The sequence below is a fragment of the Carcharodon carcharias genome, chromosome 1 (genome assembly GCF_017639515.1).
Source record: "Carcharodon carcharias isolate sCarCar2 chromosome 1, sCarCar2.pri, whole genome shotgun sequence".
Taxonomy (NCBI): domain Eukaryota; kingdom Metazoa; phylum Chordata; class Chondrichthyes; order Lamniformes; family Lamnidae; genus Carcharodon; species Carcharodon carcharias.
The window spans coordinates 264,771,314-264,783,389 of NC_054467.1; the positions used below are offsets into that span (position 1 = coordinate 264,771,314).

At 42.8% G+C, this 12,076-nt stretch overlaps 1 protein-coding gene across 1 annotated transcript in view; it reads left to right on the forward strand.

The window, feature by feature from the left end:
• pdcd4a (programmed cell death 4a) overlaps positions 1–12,076 on the forward strand; it is a 41,069-nt gene that overhangs the window by 21,345 nt on the left and 7,648 nt on the right. Inside the window, exons 6-7 of the mRNA XM_041199497.1 lie at positions 6,550–6,647; positions 7,011–7,122. Of these exons, the coding sequence (XP_041055431.1) occupies positions 6,550–6,647; positions 7,011–7,122 (210 nt within the window). The remainder of the gene's footprint in view (positions 1–6,549; positions 6,648–7,010; positions 7,123–12,076) is intronic.

A 12,076-nucleotide genomic window follows, 5' to 3' on the forward strand; every position in this document is an offset into this window, starting at 1 on the left:
ATTAAGCATCCACGTGCAAGTTATTGCCCAGTAAGTGCTGCTTGATAGTACTGTCGACGACACCTTCCATCACTTTGCTGATGAATCAGAGTAGACTGATGGGGTGGTAATTGACCGCACTGGATTTGTCCTTTTTGTGGAGAGGACATACCTGGGCAAATCTCCACATTGTTCCAGGTGGATTTAGTGAGCCCTGCAGTTTACAGTTAATGCAACATACTGAAGGAAGTGGTGTGGTTTGCTTCTCCTGGAAATGCAAGGAATTTCTACCCCTCTGATTCTGGACAAGAATGCAGCTCCTCTAGCAGCTACACAGTATGTCCCGTTCTCTGATACTGGGGGTAGACTATCTGCTGTGGCTGTAATCACCAATCTGGCCTCAAATAATGCCCAAAATTCTGCTGTTTTGCAAATTTTGTTTTCTTTTGCACTTCTGCTTAAACTAATTATCCAATAGCATAACCTGCAAACCAATGCAATCAGGCAGCATTGTAAAACACAATTTTTTAAACATTTGCGATTAAAAAATAGTTCATGATGTATTTTTGAGTGTTAACTTGGTGCAGTTTGATTCATACAGCTGAAAGTGGGCTCATCACAAAATAAATTAACCAATTTAAATCTGAGAGTTAGCTGCACTTAACCTTTAAAATCATTTTCATTCATTTATACAGAACTATATACATTGGACGTGGTAGCTAACGTTTACCCTGTGTAGTGTGGATGGAAGTGACACACTTAACCATATAATTATAAATTTGGCCTTTATCCAGTTTTTTATATGTATTTCTGGGTGGTTGACTTAGCCTCAGTGCACCCAAGGTGATGGAATTATGTTATACAAGGTTCATTGTACATGTACACACGAACACAAGCTGTACTGTGCCGCACCTGTACTACAGTTTTAATGGAATTAAATGTTGTTCAGAGACACTTCGGTGTACTCATACAAGGGGAATGCAAAGTTAGCATGCAGGTATAACAAGCAATTGGGAAGGCAAATAGCATGTTGGCTGTTATTGCAAGGAGATTGAAGTATAAGAATAAAGTCTTGCTGCAGTTGTACTGGTTACATGTAGCTAGTTTTAACTCCCCACCCAATGACTAATCAATTAACGATGATGCTGGACTTGCCAGTGAGGGCACAGACTTGTACTGGGACAAGTTCAGTCACATTCTTTAGATCCTTTCTGTGCTCCAGCTGTTGCTGTGAAACACAAACAGACACACCTAGTTTATATAAGACAAATATTGGCCCAGAAATGGGATTGATCCTGTTGCTCAGGGAAAGGAAGGCACTACATGTTGGCTCGAGCACTCATAAACCTAGTAGGAACATAGGAGCAGGAGTAGGCCATTTGGCCTGTTGAGCCTACTCCACCATTCAATTAGATCATGGCTGATCATCTACCTCTATGCAATATTTCCCCACTATCTTCATGTCCCTTGATGTAATTAGTATAATAGTATTATTTTAGCTCAAGAAAGTGGTGCTGAGGTAGATGTTCTTGTTCCTGTATTCCTATCCAGAAATCTATTCTGTCTTGAACATGCTCAACGATTGAGCTTCCACACCCTCTCTGATGGAGAATTCTAAAGATTCACCACCTTCTGACTGAAAAAATTCTCAGCCTTAAATGGCCTGTCCCTTATTCTGAGACTGTGCCCCTAGGTTCCAGACTCACCACCCAGGGGAAACATCCTATCCCCATCTGACTGTAAGAATTTTGTAAGTTTCATTGAGATCACCTCTCATTCTTGCCGTTGATGTAGTTTATATGGATTTCAGCAAAGCTGACAAGGTCCCACATGGAAGACTTATAAAGAAGGCAAATGCACATGGGATACAGGGTCATTTGATAAGGTGGATTCAAAATTGGCTTATTTGTAGGAGACAGAGGGTGATGACAGAAGGATGCTTTAGTGACTGGAAGCCAGTGTCCAGTGGCGTGCCACAGGGATCTGTGCTGGGTCCCCTATTATTTGTCATTTATAGAAACAACATATGTGGGGGGTAGGATTAGTAAGTTTGCGGATGGCACAAAGATTGGCTGGGTGGTTAAGTGTCTTGGGGCACAGGAAGATATAGACGGGATGGTCAAATGGGCAGATAAGTGACAGATGGAATTGAACCCTGAAAAGTGAGAGGTGATACACTTTGGAAGGAGTAATTTGACAAGGAAGTATTCAATGAACAGCATGACACTTGGAAGTTCTGAGGAACAAAGGGACCTTGGCGTATTTGTCTGTAGATCTCTGAAGGCAGAGGGGCATGTTAGTGGGGTGCTGAAAAAGGCATATGGAACACTTGCCTTTATCAATCGAGGCATAGATTACAAAATTAGGGAAGTCATGTTGGAGTTGTATAGAACCTTAGCGGGGCCACAGCTGGAGTACTGTGCGCAGTTCTGGTCTCCACATTATAGGAAGGATGTGATTGCACTGGAGGGGGTGCAGAGGAGATTCACCAGGATGTTGCCTGGGATGAAACATTTAAGTTATGAAGAGAGGTTGGATAGATTTGGGTTGTTTTTGTTGGAGCAGAGAAGACTGAGGGACGACCTGATCGAGGTGTACAAGATTATGAGGGGCATGGACAGGGTGGATAGGGAGCAGCTGTTCCCCTTGGTTGAAGGGTCAGTCACAAGGTGGCATAAGTTCAAGGTGAGGGGCAGGAGGTTTAGGGGGGATGTGAGGAAAAACATTTTTACCCAGAGGGTGGTGACGGTCTGGAATGCGCTGCCTGGGAGGGTGGTGGAGGCGGGTTGTCTCACATCCTTTAAAAAGTACCTGGATGAGACTTGGCACGTCATAACATTCAAGGCTATGGGCCAAGTGCTGGTAAATGGGATTCGGTAGGTAGGTCAGGTGGTTCTCACATGTTAGTGCAGTCTTGATGGGCCGAAGGGCCTCTTCTGCACTGTGATTCTGATTCTGTGATTCTTCAAACTTCTGGAGAATACAGGCCCAGTCACCTCCATCTCTCTTCATAAAACAATCCTAATCCTGCCATCCCAGGGATTAGTCTGACGACCTTCCATTGCACTCCCTCAATGGCAAGTATATCCTTCCTTAGATAAGGAGACTGAAAGTGTAGACAATACTCCAGGTGCGGTCTCACCAAGGCTGTATCCAGTTGCAGCAAGACATCTTTACTCCTGTACTCAAATCACCTTGAAATGAAGGCCAACATACCATTTGCCTTCCTAATTCCTTGCTGGTCCTGCACGCTAGCCTTTAGTGACTCATGAATGAAGTTACCCAGGTTCCTCTGGACATCAACACTCCCCAACCTCTTACCACGTGGAAATACTCTGCCTTTCTGTTTTTTCTACCAAACACTTAATCATGTTATATTCCATCTGCCATGTTCCAGCCCTTTCACTTAGCCTGTGCAAATCCCCCAGAAGCCCCCTTGCATCCTCCTCACGACTTACATTCCCATCTAGTTTTGTATCTTCAGCAAATTTGGAAATATTACTTTTGGTCCCCATATCCAAATCACTTATATAGATTGTGATCAGTTGTGACCCCAGCACTGATCCTTGTGGTATCCCATTAATAACATCCTGACACCTTCAGAATCACAGAATGTTACAGTACAGAAAGAGGCCATTCGGCCCATTGTGTCTGCACCTGCTCTCCGAATGAGCATTATGACTTAGTGCCATTCTCCTGCCTTTTCCCTGTACCCTTGTACATTGTTTCTACTCAAATAATGATCTAACACCCTCTTGAATGCCTCGATTGAACCTGCCCCTCCACCACACTTCCAGGCAGTGCAATCCAGACTCGAACCACTCCCACTGTATGAAAAAGATTTTTCTCCCATCACATTTGCTTCTTTTACAAATAACTTTAAATCTGTGCCCTCACGTTCTTGATGCTTTTACCATCTAGTTTCTCTCTATCTACTCTATCTGCCCCCTCATGATTTTGAACATCTCTATCAAACCCTCTCTTGTCCTTCTCTACTCCAAAGAAAACAGTCCCAACCGCTCCAATCTATCTTCATAACTGAAGTTTCTCATTCCTGGAACTATTCTTGTAACCCTCTTCTGCACTCTCTCCAGTGCATTCACATCCTTACTATAGTGTGGCGCCCAGAGTTGTACACAACACTCCAGCTGAGGTCTAACTAGTTTCCTATACAAGTTCAGCATAATCTCCTTGCTCTTGTACTCTGTGCCCCTATTAATAAAGCCCAGGGTACTAGATGCTTTATTAACTGCTCTCTCCACCTGTCCTGCCACCTTCAATGATCTGTGCACATATACACACACGTCCCTCTGCTCCTGCACCTCCTTAAGAATTGTACCCCTTATATTGTCTCTCCATGTTTTTCCTACCAAAATGAATCACCTCACACTTCTCCGCATTGAACTTCATCTGCCACCTATCTGCCCACTCCACCAACTTGTCCATATCCTTTTGAAGTTCTACACTGTCCTCCTCACAGTTTACAATGCTTCCAAGCTTTGTATCTTCAGCAAACTCTGGCCCCTGCACACCAAGATCTAGAACACTAACGTATATCAAGAAAAGCAAGGGTCCTAATAATGATCCCTGGGGAACTCCACTACAAATCGTCCTCCAGCCTAAAAAATATCCACTGACCATTACCATCTGTTTCCTATTACTCAGCTAATTTTGTATCCATGTTGCTACTGTCCCTTTTATTCCATGATCAATAACATTTCTCACAAGTCTGTTATGTGGCACTGTATTGAATGCCTTTTGAAAGTCCATGTACACCACATCAACAGTATGATCCTCATCTATCCTCTCTGTTACCTCTTCAAAAAAACTCCCAAGTTAGTTAAACATGATTTTCCTTTAGAAATCCACACTGGATCTTCCTAATCAACCCACAGTTTTCCACGTGACTATTAACTCTATCCTGACTAATTGTTTTAAGAAGGTTCCCCAACACTTAAGTTAAACTAAAATAAAATCAAAATACTGCAGATGCTGGAAGTCTGAAACAAAAACAGAAAATGCTGTAAAAATTCAGCAGGTCTAACAGCACCTGTGAAGAGAGAAACAGAATGGACGTTTGAGCCCTTGTGACCCTTCAGAAGTTAAACTGACTGGTCTGTAATTGCTGGGCTTATCCTTTCAACCTTTTTTGAACAAGGACGTAACGTTTTCAATTCTCCAGTCCTCAGGCACCTCCCGAGTCTAGGGAAGACTGAAAGATTATGGCAAGAATACCAAATAAGGGGAAAACAACAGTGTATACTGTATGAGAAGAGAGTGCTGATTGGTTGGCAAGTGGACTCTGGTAGAGGCATTGCCATTGAGAATGCACCAACTGATGGTGACTGACAGTTAACTGCCAAGCATTGTTTGAAATTTAAACCAGGCAGCTTGACCCTGATTGGTCATGGCATTGTCCTGAAGAATGACTCCAGTATCCCCTTACATTGGTATTCTTGCAAAGTGTCCTGATGAATGCAAGACGAAAAGTTTCAATATGTCTCTTTTTTGAGCAATACTCAAGGTCTGTACTGCCAAACGACTATCTTTATCAATACTATTTTCTTTCAGTTCCTCATTTTCCCTTATATCTCTGGGAGATTTTCTGTATCTTCCTCCTTGAAGACAGACACAAATTAATAGTTTTACTTCTCTGCCATTTCCTTATTCTCTATAATGAATTCTGTCTCCACCTGTCATGGACCCACATTTGTCCTTGCTAGTCTTTTCCTTTTCACATACCTAAAGAAGCTTTTACAGTCCGCCTTTATGTTTCTCACCAGCTTGCATTCATATTCTTTTCCCTTTCTTTATCGGTTTCTTGGTCCTCCTTTGCTGGATTCCAGAATGTTCCCAATCCTTGAACTTTTTTTGACAACGTTATAAGCCACTTACTTTGATCTAATGCACTCATTAACTACTTTTATTAGCCACGTTTGGTTTACCTTTCCTGTTGGCTGTTTGTGTCTCAGAGGAATGTTGTAGATCATGTAATACCTCTTTAAATACTAGCCATTGCCTGTCTACTGTCAAATCTTTTAATGTATTTTCCCAATCCACCATAGCCAACTTGTCCCTCATTCCTTTAATAGTCCCCTTTGTTCTGATTTAAGACCCTAGTTTTAGAATTAACTATATTGCTTTCAAACTTAATGTAAAATTCTGGTCATATTATGGTCACTATTTCCTAAAGGCTCCTTTACAGCAAGGTTATTAATTAACCATTTCTCATTACATAATACTAAATCTAAAATCATCTCCGGAACTCTAAAGAAGCCACACAGGACTCGAAACGTTAACCCTGTTCCTCTCTCCACAGATGCTACCTGACCTGCTGAGTTTTTCCAGTATTTTCAGCTTTTATTCAATTTCCCCAGCTCTGTTTTTGCATTCCCTGTGCTGCCCAGTATTGCTCAGCAGATGGGGAAACGGGCTACCTGCTATTACAGCATTGCCTCTGTCATCCTGTAACTGACTGCTGGAGATTTACAAAGAGCAATCACTCCCTCAGCTGCACTGCTGACTTAGTTCTCTTATGTAACGTGTGTTTTCTCTTTGCTGTCTGGGCAGGTACTTGGCCAGTTTATCGCCAGGGCGGTTGCAGACGATGTTTTGCCATCAAACTTTCTTGAAGGTTATAAAGGGAAAGTGGATTGTGACCATGCACGGTAAGTATATGAATTCTCCTGAGAGAGCAGTGTTTAAAAAGAGTGAGAAATGTATATCAGATTTTTATACATATGGGTATTTGATATACTATACACTTCTGTGTTGGAGGTGAACACAGCTGGACACAGCTTGTAGCATTGAAGAAGAAAATTATTTTGTATTTGAATCAACGCATGTTTTCTTTGGGTTCTTGGTATTAGTGGTGCCTTCCCCTTGTAGTGGTCAGTTCTAGTTGGTCACTTGCCCTAGCGAAATTGGGCAAATCCTAGTCCCAGCTGGTACCGTGTTGTCTGACTGCTGCTGATCTGTAAATTGAGCATAACAGTTGTAAGTTTTGCCCTCCTTCCCCCCTCCCCCTTCAGTGCTGCATTGGATCGTGCTGCCATCCTGCTTAGTATGAAGCGTGGTGTTGGATTGGACAATGTCTGGGGCGTGGGTGGAGGGCAACGACCCGTCAAACATCTCATCAGAGAGGTATGTCAAGCCCTTCTCTAGAACCTGGTACAGTGGAATTAGCTGCATACAGTATTGGAGAGGCCAGGGGGAGACAATTGATTGGAGTCCTGTTTTGGAGGGTGGAACTGGTAGAGGGGAGTGGGGGGGTGGGGGGAAGTGTTGAAGGGGATCAACCCCACTTTGCTGCCCTATCCCCATATTACCTTGTTCCCTTAGTGCTCAAAAATCTACAGATCACATTCTTTAATATAGTCAATGACTGAGCATCCACTGGGGTAGAAAATTTACAATCCTCAGTGAAGAAATTTCTCCCTGTCTAAATCCTAAATCATACACTCAAATGATCGTGAAACTGTGGCCTCTAGTTCTAGATTCTATAGCCAGGGAAACAACTTCTTAGCATCTACCTTATCAAGCCCTCCACAAATTGTATACCCGCTTTCATTGTATACCTGTTATCTAAATTCCAGAGAATATAGGTTCATACACTGTAAGATTGGCCTTATTGGCAACCTCATAAATAGGGCCAGAGCCATTTGCTCATCATGCATGTTTGTTGCCAAAATAGGGCACCTCAAAGGCATCCTGTAGGATAATGGTGACCCTGATCAGATCACTTTGCAAACTCACAAACAGGCTTAAGGCAGTCACTTTCGGCCATGAAAAGTGCCCAGCCTGCCTCACCTTGCCCTCCCAGGGTAATCTGTCTCAAACATTTGAGCAACAGATGAAGCTAGCTGTTTCACGCTGCTACCATGCAGTAGCAACACGAGTGGTACTTGCCACTAACAGGATGCTGGCGTCAAGCCAAAAAGACATTCTGCCTATCACATAGATGAATAATGTGGTATATGAGTTTCACTGCCGGTGTGATGCTAGGGTATGTAGGCTGTATGTCCCAAAGACTGGCGGATCGTATCAAACAGCATGTCACTTCTGCTGTTTGCAACCGGCAAGGTACAGACCATACCTAACCAGCCTGGCTTGAAAACTCAAAACACAGTGTCCAACATTGGATGTAATTCTGCGATTGGATAACATTTGCTAAATCATCCTCAGTGTGCTAAAAAATTACACTGATAACCAATTTAAGATGGTCAGTCGAGCTTGCAGTGTGGTGCATTTACATGTACTGGAAGCTACATATATTAACACAGAGGGCCCTGTTCTTTGCAGACTGAAAGAACACACACACATTGCGCCTGTTTCAGCTAGACAAAATAAGTGACAGCCATTCGCTGGTTCATTCCTCAGGGCAATGCCTTGACCAATCAGAGTCAAGCTGCCTGGTTTAAATTTCAAACAATGCTTGATATTTAACTGTCAGTCGCCATCAACTAGTGGATTCTCCATGGCAATGCCTCCACCAATCAGAGTCCACTTGCCAATCAATCAGCACTCTCTTCTCATGCAGTGTAAATTGTTGTTCCCTTTACGCTTGGTATTCTTACGAATTGTCCTGATGAATGCAAGACGAAAAGCTTTGACAAAAATGTCTCTCTTTTTCAGCAAAACTCAGGTCCATTCTATTTAATCTCTCTTCATAGGACATCCCCCTGTTCCCAAGAAGTATTCTATTGAACCTCTACAGCTCCTCTAGCCTTCCTTATGTAAGGAGATCAAAACTGTACACAATGCTCCAGGTGTAGTCTAACCAAGGCCCTGTATAATTGCTGCAAGACTTAAGAAGAGATTGCATTGGAGGAAAAGTAATAAAGCCAATGTACCATTTGCCTTCCTAATTGCTTTCTGTACCTTCATGTTAACTTGCTGTGATTCGTGTACAATGACACCCAGAGCTCACTGCCAATGTTTCATAGTCTCTCACATCTAAGAAATATTCTGCTCTATTCTTCTAATAAAAGTGGATGCCATCATTTACCCAGCTTCTATTTGATTTACCATCTTGTTGCCCACAGACATGGCATGTGTGTGTCCCTTTGCGGCCTTTGTGTCCTCTTTATATTTACTTCCCTACTTGGCTTTGAAATCATCGAACTTGGATATGTTACACTTGGTCCCCTTATCAGAGCCATTGACACATATTGTAAGTAGCTGAGGCCCAAACACTGATCCTTGCATCACTTCAGTAGTTACACCATGCCATCTCAATTGATCCGTTTACTGTTAACTGATCCTCAATCCACGTTGGTATGTTAGCCGCTCAAATGACAGTCTGGAAGTGAGGATGTAACTCCTTTGGTAGGTGTACCAGCAGAGGGTTTTAAACAATTGTCAGAGGTAATTGTAAAAATAAGAACTGATTCTGAAAAGAATCAGCAGAACTTTGTGTGGACAAGTTACTGTACCCTAATGGCTTGTAACCTGTTAAAATTAAATAATTCATAGAGGCTTTGGGGCTGGGGCGGTGGGGAATTTAAAACTAATCTGGCAACATGATTTTAGTGACGAGTGGTCCATGTATTGGGACAGATTCTCCAGGGAGATGCTGAAAGAAAGATGGTACTATTCTGATTCATAGCAAATTCAAATAAGAGCGATTTCTTTCAGAAGATCCTATTTTGGGATTCACTCTGAGTAATTTGGGACATGTGTAATGAGCTTTGGAGGAACAGGTAATCTTGGACCTCTGTTTGACAAAGCTCTCGACCACTGGGGGCTTCCTCACCTCCTGTCTGGGTCTTTTGTAGGCTCATTGATAAGAAATTGATGGCTGTGATTAATCAATAGTGTAAACGATTTGCAGGGCTGTGGGGAAAGGGCAAGAGTGTGAGACTAGCTGAGTTGCTGTTGCAAAGAGCCAGCAAGGACATAACTTACAGATTGGCTGCCATCTGCGCTGTAACAATTCTATGATTTCTATAACTCAATTATCGTATCGTGTGACTACCAGGTGGTGTGAGACTAACTAGATGGACCTTGCTGTATTTTTATTTAGTATTTCCTATGTTCTATGGGTTAATCAAAGACAGCCAGCACTGGTGGGAGGTTGGGATTTTTTACAGAGGCTTGATGGAATAGACCTGCTGGGCCAACTGACCTGTTTGTGTCGATAAAAACTTTGTAAAGGTTTAATGTTAATTACACTGTTAACAGATGATGGGTATTGGAACACATATAAATGGAGATAGCTGGGACATTGGCGTGTGTAGAAACAGAGTTAACGATTCGAGTCCGTATGACTCTTGTTCAGAAGAGTCTGAAGAAGTCGTACGAACTAGAAACATTAACTCTGTTTATCTCTCCACAGATGCTGACCAACCTGCTGAGTTTTTCCAACATTTTCTATATTATGAAAGCAAGGAAGTTTTGCTACAGCTGTACTAGGTTTTGCTGAGGCCACATGTAGAGCACTTTGTACATTTTGGTCTCCTTACTTAAGAAAGGATATTATTGCATAAGAAGCAGTTCAGAGAAGGTTCACTCAACTGATTTCTGGAATGAAGGGGTTATCTTACAACCAAAGGTTGGAGAGGTTGGGCCTGTATCCATGGGGTTTAGGAAAATGAGAGATGACCTTAGTGAAACATATAAGATCCTTAGGGAACTTGACAGGGTGGATGCTGAGAGGATGTTTCCCTTGATTGGAGAGATTAGGGGAATACAGTAAGTCCCCATTTAACACTTGTTTCACTTTAACATCGGTAAGTTAATGGGGCCTGTAATCTTGTTGAGCATCGTGAGATTCGTTTTAACAACGTTTCCTCCATGACCCAATTGTTGCCCTTTTGGAGCAGTCTTTCCCCACCCCCCCGACTTCCGAGCTGTGGCCTTTCCCGCTCCCCACGCTTTTGCCGCTTCCCCCTCGTGGACTTGCGTTCCCATTCAGGATCAGACCTGATCCGAAGCCAGAGCTCCAGTGTTGTGGAAGTGAGTTCTGATTGAGCAGAAGTGATGAGCTGGGGCTGCTACAATCTTGTTTTTTTTGTTAAATTCTCCTGCCTGGCTGCTCTTCTGAGCCCTCGCTCTCAGCTTGGGTTCAGGAGAAGGAAACTGTGAAAAGGTGAGCCAGGCAGCAGGTGGCTCGGTGAGAGGACAGGAGCCACAGCTTGGAGGATTGGGGAGTGGGGAGATCTGCAGCGATCAGGAGGATCAGGAGTGAGAGGTTTGGGAAATCAGCATTTGCGGTGAGCAGGAGGTAGTTAGTTGAAAGTTACATTTTTCCTTTATATTTTTACACTTATTTTAAAAGTTACTTAATTGACCAATGTAGGAATTTAGCAATGTAAAATATTTCAACTTAGAGGGTATAATGTTTTAATATTTGTTTTTTTTCTCTCTGATAAGGAAGGTCCTACAGAACCTAACCACTGTTTTAAAATTGATTCTTATGGGAACCAATGTTTCACTTAGTCATTTCACTTGAAGTTGTGGTTTTCAGGAAAGCAACCATATCTTTAAGTGAGGACTTGCTTTAGGGGGGGGTCTTTCATTGAAGACAGAGATGAGAATTTTTATCCTCTCAGATGGGTGCTAGTGTGTGGAATTATTTTTCCCAGAGAGCAACGGAGGCTGGGCCATTGAATATTTTTAAGGCTGAATTAGATTCTCGATTGACAAGGGAGTCAAGGGTATAGGGGCAAAAGAGGAAAGTAGAGTTTAGGCCACATTCAGAGCAACCACAATGCTATCGAATGGCGGAGCAGGCTTGAGGGGCCGAATGGCCTACTCCTGCACCTAATTCATATGTTTGTACATTTGTACGATGGATAGCAGACAACAAGCTCTTGTGTGACCCTATGGAAAGGTTTTCTGTCCTCCACCTTAGTAGTATAATGACTGGCCTCCTATCATTGCACAATGGAACGAAGATCAGGAACATCGAGTAGGGTTAAGCTGGCCAGTTACTGTGCTCTGTAAATAACACATTTACAAAAAGGCTCACAGGTGGCCCAGTTTGTAAATACACCACCTGGTCTGGTCAAAGCTGTACAGCATAGGAAGGTCCCAGGCTTCACACCCTGTCTATGCTGCAATTGGATAACTAAGGGGCAGCCTTTACTCCAGACTG